The sequence below is a fragment of the Larus michahellis genome, chromosome 3 (assembly GCF_964199755.1).
Source record: "Larus michahellis chromosome 3, bLarMic1.1, whole genome shotgun sequence".
Lineage (NCBI taxonomy): Eukaryota > Metazoa > Chordata > Aves > Charadriiformes > Laridae > Larus > Larus michahellis.
Window position 1 is genome coordinate 130,764,336 of NC_133898.1, and position 25,734 is coordinate 130,790,069.

The 25,734-nt window shown below is 57.1% G+C and overlaps 1 protein-coding gene across 1 annotated transcript; it reads left to right on the top strand.

Moving 5' to 3' along the window:
• On the top strand, positions 1 to 24,253 carry LOC141740563 (L-gulonolactone oxidase-like). The gene is made up of 12 exons (XM_074579443.1): positions 1 to 153; positions 6,651 to 6,752; positions 7,395 to 7,520; positions 8,792 to 8,886; positions 10,954 to 11,044; positions 11,737 to 11,922; positions 20,177 to 20,284; positions 21,155 to 21,231; positions 22,467 to 22,616; positions 22,998 to 23,162; positions 23,548 to 23,638; positions 24,125 to 24,253. The coding sequence occupies exons 1-12, from the start codon at positions 1 to 3 to the stop codon at positions 24,251 to 24,253; spliced, it is 1,473 nt and encodes a 490-aa protein (XP_074435544.1).
• The last annotated feature ends 1,481 nt before the right edge of the window (positions 24,254 to 25,734 follow it).

A 25,734-nucleotide genomic window follows, 5' to 3' on the forward strand; every position in this document is an offset into this window, starting at 1 on the left:
ATGTCCAGCTGGAGAGGAGTGACAAGTGGTGTCCCTCAGGGATCTGTGCTGGGATCGGTGCTGTTCAACATCTTCGTCAATGACATGGAGAGCGGGATCAAGTGCACCCTCAGCAAGTTTGCCGACGACACTAAGCTGGGTGGTGCGGCCCATGTACCAGAGGGATGGGACGTCATCCAGAGGGACCTGGACGAGCTGGAGGGGTGGGCCCGAGCAAACCTGATGAAGTTCAACAAGGCCAAGTGCAAGGTCCTACACTTGGGTTGGGACAACCCTCGTTATCAATACAGGCTGGGGGATGGCACGACAGCAGCCCTGTGGAAAAGGACGTGGGGGTCCTGGTGGATGAAAAGCTGGGCATGAGATGGCAATGTGAGCTTGCAGCCCAGAAGGCCAATGGCATCCTGGGCTGCATCAAAAGAAGCGCGGCCAGCAGATCCGGGGAGGGGATTCTGCCCCTCTGCTCAGGGGAGACCCCACCTGGAGTCCTGCGTCCAGCTCTGGAGCCCTCGGCACAGGGGAGACACGGAGCTGTTGGAGCGGGGCCAGAGGAGGCCCCGGAGATGCTGGGAGGGCTGGAGCCCCTCTGCTGGGAGGACAGGCTGAGAGAGCTGGGGGGGTTCAGCCTGGAGAAGAGAAGGCTCCGCGGAGACCTTCCAGCCCCTGCCAGTCCCTCAAGGGGCTCCAGGAAAGCTGGGGAGGGACTCTGGAGCAGGGAGGGGAGCCGTGGGACGAGGGGCAATGGTTTTACACTAGAGCACGGCAGGTTTAGATCAGACGTTAGGAAGAAGTTCTTTCCACCGAGGGTGGTGAGACACTGGCCCAGGTTGCCCAGAGAGGGGGTGGAGGCCCCATCCCTGGAGACATCCAAGGCCAGGCTGGATGAGGCTCTGAGCAACCTGATCTGGTTGAAGATGTCCCTGCTGACTGCAGGGGGGTTGGACGAGATGGTCTTTGGAGGTCCCTTCCAACCCCACACATTCTGTGGTTCTATGACAGCTCTCCTGCCTCAGTTTCCCCACTGCAGGGGAGGCAGCAGCTCGGGGAGGACAGCGATGGGCGGGGGGGGGTGGGCAGATCCAGCCACATTTTGGGGCATTTTAGGGCAAATCCCATGGCCACGCTCCCGCACGGGCACTCACCCCTCCGGCGCGGACACAAGGCAGGGTGCTGGGTTTTGGGAAGGCACCGCAAATTGGGAATGCATTGGGATTGGGGAGAGAATTGGGATTTGGGAACGTGCTGCAAAGTGGGAACGTATTGCAGTTTGGGAACGTCTCGCAATTTGGGAACATATTGCAATTTGGGAACGCGCTGGAGTTCTGGAACTCATCGCAATCCGGGAGTGCATTGCAATTTGGGAAAGCATCGGAATTTGGGAAAGCATTGGGATTTGGGAATGCATAGGAATTTGGCAACAGGTGGAAATTTGGGAGTGCATTGCAATTTGAGAATGCACTGCAAAGTGGGAACATATTGCAATTTGGGAGCGCATTGCAACTGGGAAGGCACTGGAATTCGGGAATGCATTGGAATTTGGGAAAGCATTGCAATTTAGGAATGCACTGCAATATTGCAACTCATTGCAATCTGGGAGTGCATTGCAATCTGGGAATGCATTGGAATTTGGGAGTGCATTGGAATTTGGGAGTGCATTGCAATGTGGGAGTGCACTGCAATTTGGGAATGCACTGGCATTTGGGAACGCATTTGAATTTGGGAACATATTGCAATTTGGGAAAGCACTGCAATATTGCAACTCATTGCAATCTGGGAGTGCATTGCAATCTGGGAATGCATTGGAATTTGGGAACACGTGGAAATTTGGGAATGCATTGCAATTTGAGAATGCACTGCAAAGTGGGAACATATTGCACTTTGGGAATGTGCTGCAATTTTGGAACTCATTGCAATTTGGGAGCGCACTGCAATTGGGAATGCATTGGAATTTGGGAAAGCATTGGAATTTGGGAAAGCATTGCAATTTAGGAATGCGCTGCAATTTTGCAACTCATTGCAATCTCGGAGTGCATTGCAATCTGGGAATGCATTGGAATTTGGGAGTGCATTGCAATGTGGGAGTGCACTGCAATTTGGGAATGCACTGGAACTTGGGAACGCATTGGAATTTGGGAACATATTGCAATTTGGGAAAGCACTGCAATTTTGGAACTCTGCAATCTGGGAGTGCGTTGCAATTTGGGAAAGCACTGGAATTTGGGAACACATTGGAATTTGGGAACATGTGGAAATTTGGGAATGCATTGCAATTTGAGAATGCACTGCAAAGTGGGAACATATTGCAATTTGGGAACGCGCTGCAATTTGGGAGTGCATTGCAATTGGGAAGGCACTGGAATTTGGGAACACATTAGAATTTGGGAACATTTTGCAATTCGGGAGCGCACTGCAATTTGGGAAATCATTGAAGTTGGGAGCGCATTGCGATTTGGGAACACATGACAATTTGGGAATGCATTGCAATTTTGGAACTCACCGCAATTGGGAGTGCACTGGAATTTGGGAGCCCATTGGGATTTGGGAGCGCACTGGCATTTGGGAACGCACTGCAATCTGGGAAGGCATTGGAATTTGGGAGTGCGTTGCAATCTGGGAATGCATTGCAGTTTTGGAACTCATTGGAATTTGGGAGTGCATTGGAATTTGGGAAAGGAGTGCAATTTGGTAACGCACTGGAATTTGGGAGAACATTGGCCGTTCCCGGTGCAGGTGACAGCGGCTGCCAGGCCGGCAGTTCCAGCTGAAGGCCAGCAGCTCCAGAGGTGCCAGTGAGGGTGCGGAGCGTGGCCTCTCCCAGCTCCCATTCCCATTTTGGCCGCTCCGGAGACCCTCAACCGGGCCACGGCAGCCGATACCCCACGTCCCCCCGGCACGGCGGGAACCCCGGCCGTGTCCTGTGCCCCCAGCCCAAGCGAACCCCCCCACGCCACCAGCACGCCAAACCCAACCGAAGCGTCGGCCGCCATCGCGCTCCCATCATTCACACCAGCTGACGACGGGTCTCCCCATCCCCAGGGATAATCCGGGGGGGGGGGGGGGGGCGGGGTTGAATCCTTCCCTTCCTTGGATGTGTCCCCCGCCAAGGGAGGGGATTCCCTGCTGCCCAGATTCCCTGCAGGAGAGACCCCACGGCGCGCCAGAGCATTTCCCATCCCACCAAAAATGCCACGAATAAATTCACAAATCGCTTCGACACCTGGAACAATGCCATTTTTTTCTTTTTTTTTTTTCTTTTTTTTTTTATTTCCTTTTCTTTTTCCTTTAATTGAATTATTCCCCGTTGTTCAGCTGTAATTAGCTGAGCTGCCGCCGCGGAGGCGGCGGGGGAGAGCTGCATCCCTCCCCGCCTGCATCCCCTTCACCCCGCACCGTTAATCAATAATCCCTTGGGAGCATGGAGGGGGGATATTTTTGGAGGTTTTTGATGACCTTTGCACAGCACTTGGACCCGGAGCAGCCGTGGAGGTGTCCGATCCCGACCGATTGTCCCCCTCGGCGTGTCTCCAGGCTCGAAGGTGACTCGGAGGATTATTCATTAATTTGCTGCGTGGCAGCCGAGAAAACATCAGCGGGTTCCCAGGATGGTCAGGAGGTCAAGGAGCTTTTGAAGGTAGATGCGAAGACCAATGGAAAAAGCTGCTGGAAGTGCTGGGAGGTCCTTCGCGAGGCTGCACGGCTCCTGCTCTGTAATTAAGAAGTAATTTCCCCCTCCCCGATTCGTGATTGTGCTGGAAAAGCTGGGTCTCCGAGAGCATCCCGTGGTGGCACGAAGGCGGCGGCGGCGGTTCCCTGCCCGCTCGGGGCTTGGAGCGATGCTCCCCGGAGGTCACCTTGCCCAAGTTAGCCGGCTCAGGAAAAATCATTATCATCCCCTCCTTTAATGAGGGACCGGTCAGGGTTTGCTTATCACCAAAGCGCAGCCACAGAGCGCTGCCGAGCTCCTGCAAAGCGCCGCTCCTCGCCCGTCCTTCAGAGGAGACCCGTTCCCCGGCTGGATGCTGTCCCCCCGCCATCTGCTCCCGGTGGGACGGCAGAGCGAGGTTGGGGTGCAAGGCGTGGAGCTCCCTCCTCCGTGCAAGGCAGGGAGCCAAGACCCCCAGCGCCCATTCGCCACACGGAGATGGGATGAAGCGAGGCCGTCCCGTCACCCACGGCCTGACCCCCCCACCCATGCACCCGCTGCCGGGTCCCCCCAAACCTGACAGGGCCTTTTCACTGTTCTCCATTTTCCCTGGTGCACAGGTGGCAGGTTCAGGGAACCTGCTCCAGGACAAGGACCCCAAAAAGGGAAGCCCCATCTCCCCAAAACCCTCTGAAGCATCTTCTTCCCCAAAACCCTCTGAAGCATCTTCTCCCTCAAACCTTCTGAAGCATCTCCTCCCCAAACCCTCCAAAGTATCTTCTCCCCAAAACCCTCCAAGGTCTCTTCTCCCTAAAACACTCTGAGGCATCTTCTCCCCAAAACCTTCTGAAGCATCTTCTCCCCAAAACCCTCTGAAGCATCTTTTCCCCCAAACCTTCCAAAGCATCTTCTCCCCCAAAGCCTCTGAAGCATCTTCTCCCCAAAACCCTCCAAGGCCTCTTCTCCCAGAAACCCTCTGAAGCATCTTCTCCCCAAGACCCACTGAAACATCTTCTCCCCAAAACCCTCTGAAGCATCTTCTCCCCAAAACCCTCCAAGGCATCTTCTCCCCAAACCCCTCTGAAACATCTTCTCCCTCAAAACCTCCGAAGCATCTTCTCCCCAAAACCCTCAGAGTTTGCAACATCCCTGTAGGACCCCAGGTTCAAAACCCTGCCCAGATCCCGCTCTGCCAGCTGGGAGCAAAGGGCCCAGCCCCTCTCCTCCCCCAGGGAATCAGGCAAAGCCCATGGGGGGTGGGCTGTTACTCATTAGCCTTCCAGCCTGGAGAGAAGCTCCTTGTTGACCCACAGGGCAGCAACAAGCTCTTCCAGCCTTGCTCAGGATCAGCCGGGATCAGCCCTTGTCCCCAGTGCCGGAGCAGCCGGAGTCACGCTCGCTCCAGCAGCATCTTCCGGAGAAGCTGGCGGGATGGTAAGGAAAAACCAAGTGGGGAATTTCCCATTTTTTGGGGGCGTCCAGGCAGCGTGGAGCCACGCGCGGTGTTTGGGGCTGTCGGTGTGATGAGGTTTTATTCCCACCTTTGATACGGATTTAATAACCAAGACCACCGTGATAGCAAAGGTGTCTCAGGAAGGAGAGAGGGAAGGAAAAGCAGCAGATTCCCTGGATAAATCATGTCAGGCTCTGGCTGCCGAGCGGGAGTGTTACCCACGGGTTTTTGCTTTCCTCAGTTTTCTTCTTTTGGGTTTGTTTTTCATTTTTTTTTTCTCTCTCTCCCGCTCTGTACCCTGGCTCACAGCCCGGCTCCGGGTTTTAACTTGCCTGGGGGATGCTGCGGGGCAGCCCCAGCCCCACCTCCCCTGGCCCCGAGGGCTCCCTGCTGCTATCCGGGCTATCTACAACAGCTTCCTGATGGCCCTGGCTCCAGGCAGTGTCACCTCCCTGGGCTGGGTGATGGGCCATCCAATGTCCCTGCCCTGCCCAGCCTCTAAAAGCAGCCGGGGTGGGGGGTGGTGGGGGCTGGAATGGTGGGGGAAGGGGGTGGCAGGGGGAAGGGATGCTGCGGACGCCCCCAGGACAATCCCTTCTGCACCCCTGGAAGTGTTTGGCCAGTTTTGGGGTTTGCTCTTTGGGTGGGAGTTGAACCCATCAGAGAGGAGGAGGAGGAAAATGAAGGGAGCGCGGGCGGGAGGGTGGAAGGTGGAGGGTTTGCTGATGGAGAGGAGGCTGGAGGCAACGGGAGGAAGGAGACAGCAGAGGGTGGCAAGGGACTAAGTCATCCCCTGCAGCCAAGGTGGGACACGTGTTGGTGGGGCAGCGCTGTTGGATCCAGTCCTGCCTGGGGCAGAGGGATTCATTGTCTTCTCTGGGGCTTGGTGCCCTTGCCACGTCCTTCCCAAGCCCCAGCTGGGCTGGCCACGGCCAGGGACAATCTGTTCCTCCCCATCCCAGCTATGACCCATCCAAACCTCCCAGGGGATGCCCTGCCTTGGGGTAACCCCTGCCTGGAGACGGGATGGGGATGGGTCTTTTGGCTGCTCCCCTTAGGGCCAGGCCTTGGGACAGTGTCTCAGGGTGGATGGCTGAGGTTGGAGGGACGTCCCAACCTGGTCCCAGCCAGCCCCTCATGATGAGGCCATCTAGGGACACCGGGACATGAAGCCACGAGGTAGGTATGGGTGCTGAGACCAGGCCTGAGAGGAGACCAGAGCAGAAGAGGCCATGCAAACCAAGAGGACCCCAGCACACGTCATGCTGTAGGAGGAAGGGATGGGCTGTGCTCATGGGAGATGTCTCAGACACACTGGGGCATCCTCCCACTTCACCCCACTGACTGCAAAGGAGCCTGGGCCGCCTTACTCACATGGAGACATCTCCAGTCTAGAGACTCAAGGGGTTGAGTTGAACCTCAGTGTCCATAAATAATTGATTCTTTTGGAAACCTGGCTCTGGTAGAGTGCCCTCGGCAGAGGAACGATGGGATATACAGAAAAGCAGGGGAGGCACTTGCTTTCTTCTGCTTTAGCTCTTGATTTTGGTCCAGGTTCACGGCCAAGGAGGAGTCAAGTTCCAGAACTGGGCCAAGACCTATGGCTCCTCTCCAGAGCTGTACTTCCAGCCCACCTCGGTGGAGGAGATCCGGGAGGTAAGAGGGATGTTTCCAGGAGACAATGTGTTAGAAATGAAGAGAAGGAAAGGCCAGGAAGGGCTGTGATGCTCCACCATGTTCAGTCAGAGCAGTCACAGATGATGACAGCATGAGTCCTTTCCTCAGCCCCAGGAAATGGCCCTACTGAACTGCAGGTGCGCTCCAGCAGATGCGTGAAACACCTAAAAGATGCAGAAAACAATCATGCCTGGCCCCAGTTGGACTCTGTTCCTTGGGCATCAGCATCTGGCATCCTCCTGGAGTCCTCTGCTTGCCTCAGCTGCCATGCTGAGGGGTGGGAGCCCTGTGTCACTTTTGTCACCCCAGAGATACCTCTGTCACACTAGGGTATCTCAGGTGGGCATCACCTCTTTTAGGATCGTAGAATGGTTTGGGTTGGAAAGAACCTTGAAAGGTCACCTAGTCCAACCCCCATGGATGACCCCAAGGGCTGTCTTAGGAGGTGTCTGGGCGCCAGGGGTGGTTTTAACCCCAGGTGGTGAGTTGTCCAAGTGAAGGTGGTGTCAACGATGGGTGAGATTTTACCTTGGGATGTCTCACAGTGCCTCTGGCATCTCCCTTAGCACGCGGCTTTGAGGGAGGTGCTGGATGCTCAGGGCTTGCCCTTTGTCTCTGCAGATCCTGGATATGGCCAGGCAGCGGGACAAGAGGGTGAAGGTGGTGGGGGGTGGCCACTCTCCTTCGGACATCGCCTGTACGGATGACTTCATGATCCAGATGGGGAAGATGAACAGGGTCCTCAAGGTGAGACCTGCTTCTCGGAGGTGGCGCGGTGGCCCTGAGATGTGGTGGCACCCCTGTTTATGTGGCCGCCGGGGGCAGGGAGACCAACGCTGCCATACCCAAGGTGAGAAGTGAAAGGACGGAGAGGCTTTCTTCTCCTCACAGCCAGGAGTTGTCCTCGTTGTGTTGTCCTCGTCACAGCATGGTGTGCTGGATGGGGAGGAGGTACCTGGCAGGACCACCTTTCACGGCTCACTTGATGGGAGCTTGAGAAGGTGCCTCGGGCACAACAGCCTGGCAAAGACCTGGCTGGATACTCGTGGTCCATGGTTTGCCCCCTGTGTCAGGCGGGAAATGTCCCCATGGGAGATCGTTCCATCTGATGACACTGGGAAGGAACCGGCTCTTCCTGGTTGCCCGTGGATCGTATCCTGAACGACTTGGGGAAAACGAGGGCTGCCGGGAGGGAGAGGTGCGGGAAGGTACACCTCTGAGGTGCAGGGAGATACTGGGCTCTCACTGGGACTGCATGGCTGCCTGGTTATCGTAGAATCGTAGACGGTGATTATAATGATAAACGGCCTCCGTGCACACGTGCATGCCTGGGTGTTGTGTGTGCACGCACACGTATGTGTGTGCTCGTGTGCGTGCATGCATTTGTGCATATATACACACACACATATATATTTACCCGTGTCTTTCCGTATGTGAGCACGTGTGTCTATGTGTGCAGCTGAAGATGAAAAAAAAATCCTGACTCTAGCAGCATATTCTGAGAGCTGGGTCATTACTGGTAATTAACAGCTGTAATTAATTAAGGAACGGCTCCCTCCCTGACAGCTCTGTCTATCAGAAGCGGGATGAATAGCTCCCAACGGGAATAAGCTGTCCTTCCACCAGGAGCTGGCTGAGCGAGGCAGGAGGGCAGAGCAGAGAGGTTTGCTGAAGGTAGAGCTCTGCTGGGGGGGTGTCTTCTCCCTTGGGTTGACCAAGACCCGTGGGAAGTTATGGGAGATGTTACACCCCCCTGAGACTGGGGAGAGCAGAGGGGAGCGGGGTCTGGGCCAGGGGCAGGAACCGGTGACACCGTTGGGTTGGATGAGTTTTGGTTTGGGTGAAGGTTTGAGAGAGGTGGCAGCTCAGGGTGGAGCAAGTCCCTCATGACGGAGAACCATCCACGGTTCTCCTGTATGGACATTATCAACTGCATTGGTAAGAGCAGAGGTGTTTCCCAGGCGGTGTTTCTCCTCAGAGCTGTGGCACCTTCCCCTCTCCCATCCCGTCCTTTGCAGGTGGACAAGGAGAAGCAGCAAGTGACAGTGGAAGGTGGGATTTTCCTCTCGGATCTGAACGTCGAGCTGAGCAAGCACGGGCTGGCCCTGGCCAAGTGAGTGGGACACGTGCATGGGGCTGTCCCTGGGTGTCCTCCCAGGTGTCCATCCTAGCCTAGTGGGACCTGTCCTTGGATGTCCTCCCACGTGTCCACCCTAGCCCCAGGTCAAGTGCTGGGACATGGCAAAACAGGGGCGTTTGAAGAGCTTTTACTGCAGACTAGGGATCTTTACTTCAGGATCTGGTCTTCCACTGGGGTTCTGCAGGCCCCAGGTCAAACCTCCCTCATGATGGAGTAGCTGATCCTGCCTCGGAGCAGGAGGCTGGACACGGGGAGCCTTTATCCCCACACCAACCCTATACTCTCACTGCACCCACCGGGTTGGTCCTTTCCACGTCACGAAGGACAACTCAGCTCTCCCTGGCCCTAAAAAGATGAGAGCACCCCTCCTAGGGACATCTTGAATGGGGCAGAGGCTGATAGCAGGCAGATCTGGGCAAAGGAGGCTGGTGGTAGCCAAAATTAGGCTAGAAACAAGTTTTTGATGGCAAAGGGCAATTAGCCATTGGAATATCTTACAAGGAGGCATGCTCTGCATTGCTTTGGGATATCTGGTGTCCCCAGAAGAGGAGGCGGAAGTGATGGGCTGGGGGTCCAGGGTAATCCGAGGGCAGAGGATGGGATGCTTCAAGGTGATCACAGCCAATCCCTTTGCCTCCAACACAGATGGTTGTCCCTTGCAGCGGGTGTCTTGTCAAGGGCTTGGAGGGAGCCGTGTTCAGATAGGGGTTTGCAAAGGAAACGGTCATGGAGAGCATTTCTCACACTCCGTGTTTTTTTTTTTTTTTTGCTGACCTCAGGGGAGAAATTGCTCTTTAATTACAGCCCAGCTCAATACCTGCCTTCCTCAGTCAATACAAGAGATGGGTTTGTCAGAGCCCTGGCCAGGGCTGGGGTGAGGATTCACAGAAATAAGCCCCACCTGACCAGATATCCAACGGTATCCATGGGGTGAGCAGGACTCCTTCACGGAGGAGGAATCCACCAGGGTTGCAATGGCCATAGAAACTACATCTGGTTCAGGAGATCCCCACTCCCCAGCTGTTGGAAGCTGGAGGAGTACTGGGGGGTAACGGCAGGAACAGCACACTGTTTGCTTTAACGTTCTACCATCCCCACGTGCCCACCTTGGCCATGGTTGGAGGGACGGACCTTGGTCTGCAGACCTTATGCTTGTGGCTGCTGTTTCCAGCCGGGCTCCACAGGGATGTTTGTGGGGTAAACTCGGGTTCCTCACCCCTTGCTCTGAATGCATGTGGGAGGGAGGTCTCCACCCCAACGAGTCACTCCAGGCTGATGGGGTGAGATGGCAGCTTGTGAGATGGGGCACAGCTGTGTTGACCATGGTCGACTCAGGGGGCTGGAGCCCCTCTGCTGGGAGGACAGGCTGAGAGAGCTGGGGGGGTTCAGCCTGGAGAAGAGAAGGCTCCGCGGAGACCTTCCAGCCCCTGCCAGTCCCTCAAGGGGCTCCAGGAAAGCTGGGGAGGGACTCTGGAGCAGGGAGGGGAGCCATGGGACGAGGGGGAAGGGTTTTACACTGGAAGAGGGGAGATTTGGATGAGCTATTGTGAAGAAATTCTTTGGTGTGAGGGGGGTGAGCCCCTGGCCCAGGTTGCCCAGAGAAGCTGTGGCTGCCCCATCCCTGGAGGGGTTCAAGGCCAGGTTGGCCAGGGCTTGGAGCAACCTGGGCTGGTGGGAGGTGTCCCTGCCCAGGGCAGGGGGTGGCACTGGGTGGCCTTTAAGGTCCCTTCCCACCCAAACCATCCTGTGATTCTATGGTGACCTCCGCTCACCAGCTGCCTCTTCCTCCCCATGGACTATAGCAGCATCCTGATAGCTATGTCCCATGGAGAGGTGCACACGTGGCAAACAAACCCACCTGTTGCTACAGGGTACCCCAAAGGGTGGAAACCCCTCCTCGTTGGGGCAGGGGACCTGTCCTGGGGGACTCTCTACCTGAACACGGGGTCTGCACGCAGCATTATGCCTGGCGCAGTGGGCTGTGCCCCACGCCGTGTCCCACATGCTCAGGTCCTCACCAACCCCTTCATCTGCCCCCAGTTTAGGAGCCGTTTCTGAGGTGGCAGCGGCTGGTGTCATCGGGACGGGGACGCACAACACCGGGATCAAGCATGGCATCCTCCCCACCCAGGTGAGATGCGAGTCGGGAGCGTGTTGATACACAGACACCAGCATCTTGAGGGCTTCAGGGGAGACGTCCCACCACCTGCTCTGGCTCTGGTGTGCCCAGCCCTGGGGTAAGGAAGGAGCACACTGTACTCAGCAAGCAGGATGGGTCTTGTCCCTCAGGATGGGGCTGCTATTGGGGACCCCCAAGTCCCCCATACACTCTGGGACCTCCTCATCTGCCAGCCAAAGCACGATCCAGCCCCAAACTCCTCTCTCCTTGTGCTTTATGGGCTTGTAATTGATGAATAAGCTCTGTACCAAAGGGAAAGCGGTTCTTCTTGTATTGGAGCCCCCCAAAATCAAATCTTTGGAGGGCCCAGGTCTATTTTTATCCTCCACTCCTCCCCCAAATCCTGTATGGTGATCCCACCGATGGTGATGGAGAAGTGAAGTAATCTGGAGGAGTTTTCCTTCTTTATTCGATGGCTTTTCCCAGCACCCCACAGAGAGAGAAGGATCCTTTTATGTCACTACATCAGAGGTGGCAGGAGAGGGGCTGGTGGAGCTAAGCTCAGCAGAAAGCACCCTGTGATGCCGGTCATGGTACAGGGGTCCCCCTTCTTGGCCCCCAGCCCTTTGGGGATGGCTGCAGGGCCTTGGCATGGAGATGGGACACATTGAACCCTCGCTGAAGCTTTGCTCCCCTCTCGGCAGGTCGTAGCACTCACGCTGCTGACAGCCTCGGGGGAGATCCTGGAGTGCTCCGAGTCCATCAACGCTGACATCTTCCAGGCTGCCCGCCTGCACCTCGGCTGCCTGGGCGTCGTGCTCACGGTCACCTTCCAGTGCGTGCCCCAGTTCCACCTGCACGAGGTGGCCTTCCCCTCCACCCTCACCGAGGTACGACGCGGGCAATGCTTTGAAAGCCTCCTTGGGGGACATGGTTGGAGACTGGGAAGTGGTTACACTCGAGTAGAAAATTCCACAGGTGCGTGTAGGTTGCACTCCATGTGCATCTTCATGGTGTCCTTTAAGGTGGAAACTTCTCCAGGGTGACAAAGGAGAAGAAGGAAAAGCCATGTTTCTTGGCAAACGCCATTTTAACTTCCCATGGGTGGGAAGAGCATCTTCTGGGACCGGAGAGGAGCAGGCAGTGGGGTGGGGAGGTACAGGTGAGTGCCACCTCTGTGCCACGTAGGGCAGGTGGGTGGTCGGGACCTGCAGCAAGGTGGGCATCACATCGTGGAGCTGACGTTCAGGAGCAAAGCAGGGTTTGGGGTGGGAAGCTGGGCCAGTGGGGCGGTGAGAAATGGGGGTGCTGAGCCCCCTTGTGCTGCAGGAAGACGTTGGCTTTTTTCCCAGGGGTCCTACATGGAGCAGGGGCCGGGGCTGAATGTGGTCTGGCAGCTTTGCTGGCCACAAAATTTGGGGGGAGGTTGGATGGGGGAGCCCAGGGTGCTGAGTCTCTGCCACAAGAAGTTCTTCGCCCTCACAAAAAAGCTGGTGGGACCTTCTGCACCTCTCACTGCACCTCTGCGTCCAGCCGGGGGGAGCTGGGCAGAGAGGGAGAGCTGCCGGGAAAGACACAGAGATGAAATCTCTTTCCTTTATTTATTATTCCTGGTGGATTTTAAGAATGGCAAGGCACCACGTCTGGGAGAAGCTGTGCCCATTCCCAGCTGCTTTCAGCTCCACTTCTGGCCCAGGGCAGCTCAGGGGTGTGAAGGTGATGTGAAACCTCTTTCATCGTTGCCATGCTCGCCCCTGAGCTCCTCTTTTAAAACTGGTCCACATCGATCCAGACTTTCTGCATTTATCCATCCGGAGATTCAAACAGCTCACCTGGATTGACCTCTGTGCAGCCCCAGGGCAGCTTGTGGCTGCAGGGGAATCCCAACTGGTGGCTCCTAGTGTCCTCAGGAACCTGCCGAAGATTTTCTGTGCCCACCTCGGGCTCCAGAGAATGACCCTGAGCTGGGACGTGGCTGTGTCCTTCAGAGACATCTTCTGGGTCCTGGCAGGGAAGGTGGGACCAGCGTGCTGGGGGATGCTGGGGTGGGAGGGCTGACTTGCCTGGCACCACTGCCTCGTTTCCTGGGCATGATCCCAGGTTGGAGAAGCTGCGTTGGCGTGGGGTATGTTGCAGCCAGTGCCCTCCTTAGGGAAAAGACTGGACAGTGGGACCCCAGTCAGTGTCCCCCATGTCCTGGCCTCTCTGCAGCATCATCCTCGCTGCTCAGCATCCATTGTGCCCTGCCTGACTCAGCCCAGAGGTGACTGAATCATGAAATCATGGAATGACAGAATGGTTTGGGTGGGAAGGGACCTTCAAAGGCCATCTAGTCCCACCCCCTGCCCTGGGCAGGGACACCTCCCACCAAATCAGGTTGCTCCAAGCCCCGGCCAACCTGGCCTTGAACCCCTCCAGGGATGGGGCAGCCACAGCTTCTCTGGGCAACCTGGGCCAGGGGCTCACCCCCCTCACACCAAAGAATTTCTTCCCAATATCTCATCCAAATCTCCCCTCTTCCAGTGTAAAACCCTTCCCCCTCGTCCCACGGCTCCCCTCCCTGCTCCAGAGTCCCTCCCCAGCTTTCCTGGAGCCCCTTGAGGGACTGGCAAGGGCTGGAAGGTCTCCGCGGAGCCTTCTCTTCTCCAGGCTGAACCCCCCCAGCTCTCTCAGCCTGTCCTCCCAGCAGAGGGGCTCCAGCCCTCCCAGCATCTCCGGGGCCTCCTCTGGCCCCGCTCCAACAGCTCCATGTCTCTCCTGTGCCGAGGCCCCGGCGCTGGAGGCAGCACTCGGAAACTGGGGCAGCCGCCGTGGTGGGGAGCTGGGCTGCTCCATGCCGGTGGTCCCACCGGAGCAGGGATGGAGGTTTGCCCGCAGCCGTTGGCTTCATCTTCCCTGGGCTGCCTCCCAGCTGCCGTGGGGCTGAGCACAGAGGCTCCGGCACAATCGAGTTAAGGGACGCTGGAGGAGCCTGCGGGCATCACATCTTGCTTCTGGTGGTGGGAAACGTCACCGTGAGACAGCTCGGCCAACGCCTCCGCTCCGTTTCACCCGGTGTTGGCAGGCGCCGGGCAGGTCAACAGAGAGCTGGTAACTCATGACTAAGCCGAATGCAGATTTAATCTTCCAGCTGGAGAAAATTGCCCTTGCTGGAAATGTTGGGCTGGGCTGGTGAGCCTGGACTCGGCAAGAAGAGGGATGGGAGTTGTGCCGGCACTGAGGCAGCGTTCCCGGGGGGCAGACAGCCCCCAGCCGGGTCCCGGAGGAGAGGAGCAGCGTCTCACGAGCCCCGCGCTCGCCGAGGAAGAGCCGTCTCCCATCTCGCTGCCTCCTGCTGCTCGGCTAACGGAGAGCCTGGCTTTTTCCAGTGACAGATGGGTCACTCAAAATAGTCCGTGAGCATCTTGTGCTCCTGATAATAACTTGGTCTTTCCTTCTGTGTGAGGTCAGGGTCTTTTTCGGGATGGGGCTTTCCATCTCCCAGTGTGAAAGTTGGGTTTAACTCTGGTTTTTTTTGAGCTGAACTTGGGACAAACCATGCTGGGGATGAGGAGGAGAGCCATGGGTGACACGTTTCAAGGGCCAGATGGAGCAAATCCCTTATCAGGATCCAAGTCCAGAGCTGTGTTTGGGTCGTGTGATGGAAAACACCCTTTAAACCGTTTGTCACGTCGCCTGCTCTGTCTCCGTCTTGCCAAAGGTCCCCATCACCCAGACTAAGGTGCATGGCGCTAGTGACTGGTCCTTCTGGGACACCCCCAGGGGAGGTGGCTTTCTGAGGAGGGTTTCTGACCTGCTCTTCCATAGATCAGGATCTTACATGACTCTGGAGACCTCACGTGCCGTCTCCTCCTCGTCAAGTTCTGCTGTCCCACCATCCGTCCTCTCCCTGTTGTCCCCTCTTTGTGGCCGTGTCCCTCCTGAAGACCACATCTTGCCTGGAGCCCATGAAAGGGGACTTCCTTGGCTGTGGAGAGCGGGAGAAGTTTAGTTCCTTGTTCAGTACAGGTCTGAGGCCCTGGGGACAGTGTCCTGGGATGCTGGTACAGAGATGCTCAGTGCTGGAGGATGGTTGCCTACAGCCGAGCTTTCCATCCCCATCAATAACGAGGCTGAAACAGGCCGATTTCCCTGGAAAGAGGCATGGAATGTCCCTTTTTGGGACATTTTTTGGGGCAGTGCACCTCCTGGGCTTTACGAGCTCGGGTCTCCACGTGGCTCTGGTGGCCAATGGTGGGTGTGATCAGAAAGCCTTTTGAAGGCCCCGTGGGCATTTCTACAGAGCGATGTGAAGGAATTCTTTCTCCTGGGAACACATCAAAACCGGCTTTCCCCGTCCCTGCCGTTATATAAACTCCTTTTTAACTGCTGGAGGCGTTTCCTTGGAGCCCTCCCACCCTGCTGGCGCTGGGAAGTCGGATGGAGCAAGCTGTTCCCTCTGACGCTCGGCCCCTCCATGGCTGGGACAGCCTGGCACGGCCACCGTGTTGGGGTGCGACCGACTGCCTTGAGCTGAGCCATCATCGTCCAGCTTGTGCCGGGTCTCTGGCAGCAGCTTGTCGCCGGAGGCTGCGGAATGACACCAGCTGAAGCCTACAGAGAAGGGGCCACCTGCAGATTGAAAGACCTGGTGGCCTTCTACATGCTGTGTGGACTCGCCGTGTTCACTGGAAGGAGCTAAATTTCTGGATGGGGAAACTGAGGCACAAAGTCCGTCAGGAGGAATAAACTGCTGGTGGTGGAAAGGAACCTCTCCAGGAGCTTGGATCTGCTTCAACCACCCATCGTCTCTGTCCTCCTGTGGTCTGAACGTCCCCGCTGGTGCATCCTCAGCAGCATCCTCAGCCGTTGTCTCATTTGAATCTCACAGGTCCAGTTCCAGCCCTGGCTAATGACAGCACAAGCCTTCGTTAAGCCGGGCTCATGAAAAATAAATAGTCCTTGGACAAAGCCAGCGAAATTTGTTGCAGGATTGATCAGAGCCGCAGCGCCGGGAACGCTCTGAGAAACGCCGTCCTTAATTTTTTAAGGGCTGAATTATTCAGTGCCCCATTGGGGTGGCTCGAACGCCACCACGACAGTGAATTTAGCACGCTTCTGCAGCATCTTCTTCGCAAGCCTTCAGCCAAAGCCACCCAGTGTCCCTTGTGCCGTGCCGTGGGTGGCCGGGGAGGGGGACAGAGAGGTCCGTGCTCGTCACCCAGGTCCGTTAGCGCGTCTGCCACCCCCCTAAGAGCAGTGGAGAGCTGGAGCACTTCAGGGTCTTATTTCTCCTGGGAGGTGGGAAGGGAAGACAGAGGAATAAGAGAAACCGGCCAAGATGTTCCTCCAGCCTGCGGTGGGTTCGTGACCGGTGTCCCCAGTTGCAGAGGTGACGGGTTTGTGTTTAACGGCCCAGGAGTATCTTTTGCCCGTGAAGTGCCTGTTTGCTTCCTGAGCTGCGCCATCCCTGCTGTCCTGCAGCAGGGAGTTCCCCTCTTTAAATGCATTTAAACATAGATTATTTTTTTTTTTATAGCTTCTGTATGCATTTAAATAGGTTTAAATGCGGTGGGAGCCCACCAGCTCCTTATGGCTTGGTCCTCACCCACCCTTCCAGACTCCTTGGACCTCCACCGCGTCCTCTAGCACCTTTCCTCAGCCAAATTGCCAGGCTAAATGCTGTTTTCCACCTCCTAATCTGCCTTTTAGGTGGGAAATTTAAGCTCCTCGTGCAGGAGAACCCTGAGCAGGGCAGGTAACCCCGGCTGAGCTTCGCCCTGCTCGGCATCATCTGCCCGGGCGCTGCTCCCTTAGAGAGCTCAGCCCATCTTCCCCCCTCCCTGGGGGCAGTTAGGAGGGTGAAACGAGAATGCACTCTATAAATATTAATGCCATTATCAATTCTCGGTCATCGCCGTTCCCTCGCCTGCTTCCAGATCTCCGGCTTTCATGTCGAGTGGCCCAGCGAGGCGGAAGAGAATAATGGCAAGGGAGCAGGTTGCTTGAAATATTTAAGCCTGAGTTATCTAAGACATTGCAAATAATATATGTGTCAGAGGAGCCGGGCTCGGATTTTGTGCTTATATAAGATCTGCATGCTATTTTTTTTTTTTTTCCTGGCCTCGTGATTTTCTTTATCGCTGGGATAAACTCAGCTTCTCGAGCTGCTGCCGATGACCGGGAACAAGGCACGGGACCGAAAGGATTCATGGCACAGCTGAGGTCACCAGAGAGACCTGCAGAGCATCCCTGGACGGTGGCAGGGGTGGAATCGGCCTCCCCAGACCCGCTGGGAGGCTGGTGAGGGTGGGTCAGACTCAGACAGGACATTTCTTCCCTTGATCTTTGCAGCTTTGGGGCTTCCTGAGCTGGAGGTGGGTCTAGTCCAACCCCTCTGGCAGGCGGCTGGACTAGATGATCTCCAGAGGTCCCTTCCAACCCCTACCATTCTGTGATTCTGTGATATACGTGTACTAACGCAAGGGTTTTCTCAGCCAGGAAGGTCTCTGATCTGCTGCTGAACCCACGCAAACTTTTAACCAGCTGCAGACTGGCCCAGCTGAGCGACCTGCTGGGTGGAGGAGGGCTTCTTTTGGTCCAGGCCAACCACTTCCTAACCCTCACCTGACCCCCAACCCTTTGGGGGCTGTCTCAGGCACCTGGGATGGATCCCTCAAGCCCAGCTCCTCCCAGACCACCCAGTGCCTAAACCCCTTCACCACTACTGGGCCCTCCTAGTCCAAACCCAGTTGGGTTTGGCCTCAGTGCACGGAAGTGACTCTTCCAACTGGTGCTCAGACATCGTCCCCGATGCGGCGGGATCCCGGCAGACACAGGCAGCACAGTAGAATCACAAAGTGGTTTGGGTTGGAAGGGACCTTAAAGATCACCCAACCCCCTGCCATGGGCAGGGACACCTCCCACTAAACCCTTTTGCCAGTAGGCAAAAAGGGGAGGCTGAGCATCCATCTCCTCTCCCAAAATGTGAGCTCTCCATGCTCCCTGACTCCCCTTCATTGCCTTGATGGACCTACGGGACTTCTTGTGCTTCGTCCTCCACAGCACCTTGGCCACATCTGCCCCTTGTCCTTTCCCCAAGGACCATCTGCAGCAACCAAACCTTCATCGCAGGGTGCTTGACCCTCATCTCAGCGAGCTTTTGAGGGTGTTTGCAAGCAAGAAAGCCCACAGCTTCTCTTGACCTGGCCTTTACGAAGCAAAGGGATTTGTTCTGGGCTCCTGTGAGGGAAGTAAAGAGGAACAAAATCCCCCAGGTCTCCTGCATGCTCCAGGGTCATCTCCGTTGCGTGCGTTGGCCACGTTACAGCAACAAGATTTCCACCACCCCAACCTCTGCCTCTGACTCCGGCGCTCAGCCAGCAGACAACGTCCCCAAGGGCTTGCCGAAGCCGGCTGGCTCGCTGCCTTCAGCTCTTGCCCGCTGCGCTGTAATTATCCTACAAAGTCGCAGGGCTTATTTTCTTCAGAGCGATCTTCCTCTATCGGCCAGGATCAAAAGCGCACATTGAAAAGGTCGCCCCCGCCAGCGATTTGCCTCTGCACTCAAAACGCCGTGGCTGGAAGGCAAACAGACGTCGGCAGGATCACCTTGGGAGAGCTGAGTCCTTCTTTCCCGGACTTGTTTTAGCTACGCGAGGCATTTGTTCCGAAAGCGAACCGATGAAAAAGTGGGGTCACAGCTTTTGCCCGGCTTCTACTTGCGCAATCATTAACTGTTCACAACGTAAGAACTTCTCTGGCCAGAAAATAGGCTGTTTGGGGAACATTTTAGAGAGATCTTGTGGCTTTATGGGAGTTGCAGATGTGAAGATGAAGACAACAGCATTAGCATTAATCCTCACCAATTCCAGGAATATACTATTTGTCTTCCCATCCTCCCCGCTTTAACGGGACCACGGCATTACGGCCACAAAGACCCTCACCTGATGGCAGGGTCATGGCAAGATGCTTGTTGCTAAAGCATCCCAGCCTGGTGATTAATAGCTCATTAAGACAAATAACTCAAAGGACCAAAGGAGGAACTCAAAACCCAAAGGAGCAGCTTCATAGCTAAGGTTGCCACGACCTTCTTGGGGTTGTCTCCATGGGTCATCACACCTTCTCCTGGGTCAAGCAACCTCCTCGAAGCAAAGCTGCTGGGTTTGTAAGTCTTTCTGCGAAGCTGGGGAAGATGCCTGCAGGAGGAGCAGGGGGTGGTTGGAGAAGCTGTTTGCAAGAGGGAGAGGTGTTGGCCCGGCTGAGATGGCACCATGCATGGGGTCCCTCCAGCCTTGCATGCATGGTCATGGAGAAGGGACAAGGGCTGAAGGGTCTTTTCGTTTCTGTGTCAGGCACCGGGTTTTCCTCCAAGTAGCCCTGGGACAGGACCCTGGTGGCCCTGGGAACAGGCTGAGTATGTGCCAGGGCTGTGGTCACCCCCTCGAGCCCCATCACCTGCATCGTCCTCCCTGTCCCCTGCCCGCTCAGGCTCCCCATGCCTCGCCATCCTTGGCTCATCCGAGAGAGCTGCCTTTCTTAAAGCTCTTTTTTGTGTCTTTATGAATAATTTGGCAATTCTGCAGCTGAAGCCGGGGACAGCTCTGGGACGGGGCTGTGTAAGGCTCCATCCTCTGGAGTCCCGGGGCTCTAGAGCTGCCGAGGGCTGTGCTGCCAGGGATTGAAAGCTGGGGAGGGCATCCTTGACACTGGACCGGGAGGTGGATTTTGGAAGCCCTCGGCATCCCCTGCCGTGTGGTTGGTGGCTGGAGGGTCCCCATCTGTGCTGCCTCGCGTCTGGGAACACCTGACGGAGCAGTCTGGGGGCTGCAGAGGTGTGATTCCAGGAGGACGTGGGGTCTGAGCTGGGACGTGTGCCAGGTGCAGCTCCAGCAGCATCCTCAGGATGGGGAGCTCTGCAGAGGTGACAACGGGCATGCCCTGTTCCCTTCCCAAACATGAGGTCCATGGTCTCTGTGAGCCCCTGGGTGCGTGGCTGGGCTGTACTGGCTCCCCTCCAACCCAGAGCTCACGGAAACTCTGCAGACACTCTTCGGACCTACCTCAACCTCCCTGGGAGTCCTCTGAGATGCCTCCACCCCCTGGGATCCCTTCTCTGGGCCGGGAAAAATCACCAACCAGCCCCCGTTTCTCTGGTTGTTGCAGGTCCTTGATCACCTCGAGGACCACCTAAAGAGATCCCAATACTTCCGATTCCTGTGGTTCCCTCACAGCGAGAACGTCAGCGTCATCTACCAGGACCCCACCAACAAGGCAGGTCCCACCAGGCTCCATGTGGGAAGGGAGAAAGGCCCATGGACAAAGCTGAGTGTCCTCCCAGAGACAGCGGTTTAGGATGGGCTTCTGCTGGGGAAGGGCTGATCAGGGAAATGGCGTTTTGGGGCTGGGCTGGGCTCTGCCCGTGCTCTGTGGTCTGGGGGTCCCAGCACACAGATACAGCTGGGGCTGTCCAAACTCTCAGCATCCTCACAGAATCATAGAATTGCCCAGGTTGGAAGGGGCCTTTCAGATCATCGAGTCCAACCGTTAACCCAACACTGCCAAGGCCACCACTACCCCATGGCCCTCAGCACCGCGTCTGCCCGGCTTTTCAATCCCTCCAGGGATGGCGACTCCACCCCTGCCCTGGGCAGCCTCTTCCAATGCTTCACAACCCTTTCCAGGAGGAAATTCTTCCCAATATCCATCCTAAACCTCCCCTGGCGCAGCTTGAGGCCGTTTCCTCTTGTGCCAGGGCCTGTTCCTTGGGAGAAGAGCCCGACCCCCCCTGGCTACCCCCTCCTTTCAGGGAGCTGTAGAGAGCCAGAAGGTCTCCCCTCAGCCCCCTCTTCTCCAGGCTGAACACCCCCAGCTCCCTCAGCCGCTCCTCACCAGACTTGTGCTCCAGACCCCTCACCAGCTCCGTTGCCCTTCTCTGGACACACTCCAGCCCCTCAGTGTGGGCTGGTTGTGGCCGTGTTTCATCAGAGGAGAGAGATCTGGGGAGCCCTGGGGTACCCTTCTCCAAACCCCTGCTCCCAGTTTGGTCCAGGCATTTTCTCCCACCTTCATGACTGCTGGCAAGAAAGCTGCAAACCCTGGTAGTCCCTAATGACCATCATCTTCCTCTGCTTGGCTTTGCAGCCTGCCTCTTCCTCCGCCAGCTGGTTGTGGGATTATGCTGTTGGCTATTACTTGCTGGAGTTTCTGCTCTGGATCAGGTAGGAGCATGCTCTGGGCAGCCGCTGGGGACGCGTGGGGTTGGGTAGGTTTCACCAGGGCTGGCCTCATCCAGATCTGTTCTCTGCACCTCTACATCGACACCTGCGCTGCTTTGCTGGGAGTCCCAGGGACGACGGCAAAAGAGGACTGTGACCCGGAGCACCCCCATCCCTGGGGAAGGAGGAAATGCTTGTTCTCCTCCAAGCATGTTCCTGTGCAGGAGGAGCGGCTTTGGGCTGGGATTGATGTCTGGGGCTGCACTGCCCTCTCGTGTGCACAGAGATCATAGAACCATAGAATCGTCTCGGTTGGAAGAGACCTTTCAGATCATCGAGTCCAACTGTTAACCCAGCACTGCCAAGGCCACCACTACCCCATGGCCCTCAGCACCACATCTGCCCGGCTTTTCAATCCCTCCAGGGATGGCGACTCCACCACTGCCCTGGGCAGCCTCTTCCAATGCTTCACAACCCTTTCCAGGAGGAAATTGTTCCCAATATCCATCCTAAACCTCCCCTGGCGCAACTTGAGGCCGTTTCCTCTTGTGCCAGGGCCTGTTCCTTGGGAGAAGAGCCCGACCCCCCCTGGCTACCCCCTCCTTTCAGGGAGCTGTAGAGAGCCAGAAGGTCTCCCCTCAGCCTCCTCTTCTCCAGGCTGAACACCCCCAGCTCCCTCAGCCAAGTACAGGGGGACGGTCACTGCCCCACTCCTGCTGGCCACACTAGTGCTGACACAGGCCAGGATGCTGGTGGCCTCCTTGGCCACCTGGGCACACTGCTGGCTCATACTCAGCCATTGTCGACCAACACTCCCAGCTCCTTTTCCGCCGGGCAGCTCTCCAGCCTCTCTGCCCCAGCCTGGAGCGTCCCTGGGGTTGGTGTGACCCAAGGGCAGGACCCGGCACTTGGCCTTGTTGAACCTCACACCATTGGCCTCGGCCCATTGATGGAGCAGAGTGCTGAGGTTGCGTGGGTTTGCAGCAGCAAAGAAGCTTTTTGGGGGACAGTGTTGGCTGTGAGCATGCCCTGAGCACCAGGGTGGAGAGAGGAGACCCCTCGTGGAGGCTAGGCTGGGAAGCAGGACCCTGGTGGCACAGGAGAGCCAAGCTGTACTCCATGAAGAGGGAGAAGAAGGACTGGCCACTTAGGACTCTGCCAAGGGGTCCACCCTCCCACTCCACCCTGTCCCCGGTAGCTCCGGGGTCAGGTCTCACCTCCTGCTCTCTCCCCTGCAGCACCTTCGTGCCCAGCTTGGTGTCTTGGATCAACCGCTTCTTCTTCTGGCTCCTCTTCAGCTCCCGGGTGGAGAATATTGCCATCAGCTACAAGATCTTCAACTACGAGTGTCGCTTCAAGCAGCACGTTCAAGACTGGGCCATCCCCATGTAAATGGCTCTCAGACCCTCCCTGCCCAGCCCCAGCTGGGCTCAGTGTCCAAACCACATGCCATCCCCTGCCTGTGCTCTACCTGGAGCAGGAGCAAAGCCATGGGGAAAGGGACCTGGCTAGGAGACACCATTCCTACCTGCTAGTTTAGCATGGGGACCCTTCTGCATCCCTGTCCCGGGGTACCAAATCCACACCATGCCATGTCTTGGGGCTTTGTGAGCCCAAAGCAGTGGGAGGGATGCGTTGGGACCTGCCAAGCCATTCCCTAGATTAGCATGGGGCCAGGGATGGAGCTGTGGGGATGGGGTTTCAAACCTAAAGGGAGCTGGTTGTGCACATGCCAGTGTTAACTGGGGCTGGGGGCTTCTCCGGGGCAGTGAGAAGACAAAGGAAGCCTTGCTGGAGCTGAAGGCTGCCTTGGAGAACAACCCCAAGATGGTGGCTCACTACCCCGTGGAGGTGCGCTTCGCTCGGGCGGACGAGATCTGGCTGAGTCCCTGCTTCCAGCGGGACAGCTGCTACATGAACATCATCATGTACAGGTGATCCGTGTCCACATTCTGCCCCCTGTCTCCTCCTCCTCTTCCTCCCTGGGTCAGTGTGCTGGTCCACCAGGAGCCGTGCCCAGCGACCCAGCACCAGCAAACACCCAGCTCAAACCCTGGGGTGGATGGGGTGGCCTTGGAGAACCCTAGAGCCACCCACTCCTTCTTCTTGAGGATGTTGTCCTATGTCAGAGTCCATTGGCCAAGTGCTGGTGGCATGCTGGTTCCCAGAGCTTTTCCTTCACCTGGTCAAAGAGGCCATGATGGGGGATTGGCCATGGGTTGACCTTCTCCCCAGTTGGGGGTTTCTCGGGGGCGTTTTCTGTGTGTGAAATCCCCCCACAGCCCCTGCTAATGCCTTCGCTGCCCAATGCCCACCCAGGCCCTACGGGAAGAACGTCCCCCGCCTCAACTACTGGCTGACCTACGAGGGCATCATGAAGAAGCATGGTGGGAGACCACACTGGGCAAAGGTACCGATGGCTCCGCTCCTCCGGGAGGAGAGGGTTGGTGGAAGGGGGCCCCTTCTCCATCATGACTCCTCATGGGAGCGGGGGGTTTGCAGTCGAGTGGGGGTCAGAGAAAGGCCCCCACATCAGGTTGGTCCCAGAGGGAGATGGGCGCCTCGAGGAGATGGTGTTCCCCTGTTTGCTACCCACCCTGGGCACGTAGATAAAGGGGAGGAGGTCCCACCACTTCTTCAGGGGCTTCCCACAGCACGTGGTGGTGAGGGCCCAGGGTCAGTGATATATTGATAAGGGGATGGAAGTCCCACCACTTCTGCAGGGGCTTCCCACAGCATGTGGTGGTGTGGGCCCAGGGCCAGGGCCACGTAGATAAGGGGATGGAAGTCCCACCACTTCTGCAGGGGCTTCCCACAGCACGTCAGGGGGTGGGCCAGGGCCAGTGACACGTTCCCCAGTGATGGGCAGCCCCCCCAGACACTTTGTCTCCTGCAGGCCCACAGCTGCACCCGGAAGGACTTCGAGAAGATGTACCCAGCCTTCCCCAAATTCTGCTCCGTCCGGGAGAAGCTGGATCCCACGGGGATGTTCCTGAACGCCTACCTGGAAAAGGTGTTCTACTGATGGGGGCAATGCAGGGGATGGAGGAAAAATCAGCCACCACCCCCAGTTCTTGGGACACCCCATAGCTCATACCGTCCTCTGTGGTCCCAAGGTGCTGCACCCCCAGCCCCCATCTGCCTTCATCTGTTGTGACAGCATCCCGCGGGCAGGGTCGTGCTCTGCCCTTGATGTTAACAGGGCTCTGCGGTGCCTGGAAATCTCTCCTGGAAGCCAGCAGCTCACGGGGGACCATGTCCCTGTGCCTCCAAGGCCTGTACAGCCCCAAGCGCCTCCTGTCCCAGCCAACATCTTAATAAAGAACTTCCCTTGAGCAGACCTTGTCTGAGCCTGTGCTTTCAGGCAGGACATGAGTCTGATGGAGGTGCCCAGCACTGGGGACCGGGGAAGGGGCTCGGTGTCCCTGTACAGCCCCACTGCGGGCGTCAGGGCTGGGCATAGAGACCAGAGACCAAGATGCTGGAGTCATGTCCCCCTGTGACCTTGTCTGCTCGGTGTAACTCCAAATGTGGGGGTGGCCAAGAAGGCCACCAGCATCCTGGCCTGTGTCAGCACTAGTGTGGCCAGCAGGAGTGGGGCAGTGACCATCCCCCTGGACTGGGCACTGGGGAGGCCCCACCTCGAGGGCTGTCTCCAGGTTTGGGCCCCTCACGCCAAGAAAGACCTTGAAGGGCTGGAGCGTGTCCAGAGAGGGGGGGTCGGGCTCTTCTCCCAAGGAACAGGCCATGGCACAAGAGGAAACGGCCTCAAGTTGTGCCAGGGGAGGTTTAGGATGGATATTGGGAAGAATTTCCTCCTGGAAAGGGTTGTGAAGCATTGGAAGAGGCTGCCCAGGGCAGTGGTGGAGTCGCCATCCCTGGAGGGATTGAAAAGCCGGGCAGACGTGGTGCTGAGGGCCATGGGGTAGTGGTGGCCTTGGCAGGGTTGGGTTGATGGTTGGACTCGAAGATATAGACACCAGGACTGGGGGGATACAGACACTCAGGTCCCCAGCATCCAGCACCAGGCACCCACGGGTCCCACTCCAGTCACCAGCACGGAGCCCCTCACTCGCCCCATTCACACTGGTCTCCCCAGGAGCTGGGTTTTGGGTCACATATTGTTCCTGCCCCGGTGCCTGGAGGCTAAAGACCCTTATTCGATTCGGTCATTGCACGGGGACCTCTGTTCCCAGTAGCTGTACTGTGACACCACTGGCCCCAGTGCCTGACACCATGGTCCAGGAGCACCCACTCCCCCCGCCTGACTCCAGCATCTGGCCCCAAACCCACCCACACGCACACAGGTCTCACCAGTAAGAGGCACTGGGTCCTTGTAGCACACACACACACACACACACAACACAGAGGAGGAGATTTAGGGCTTGGGCTGTGAAGGCACCTTCCATGGGTGGCATAAAAGGGGAATTTAACATAAGCAGAGGCAAAAAAAAAAGAGGTTTTGTGTCTCTCATGTATCTTCCTGTGAAACCGGGAGGCAGGTAC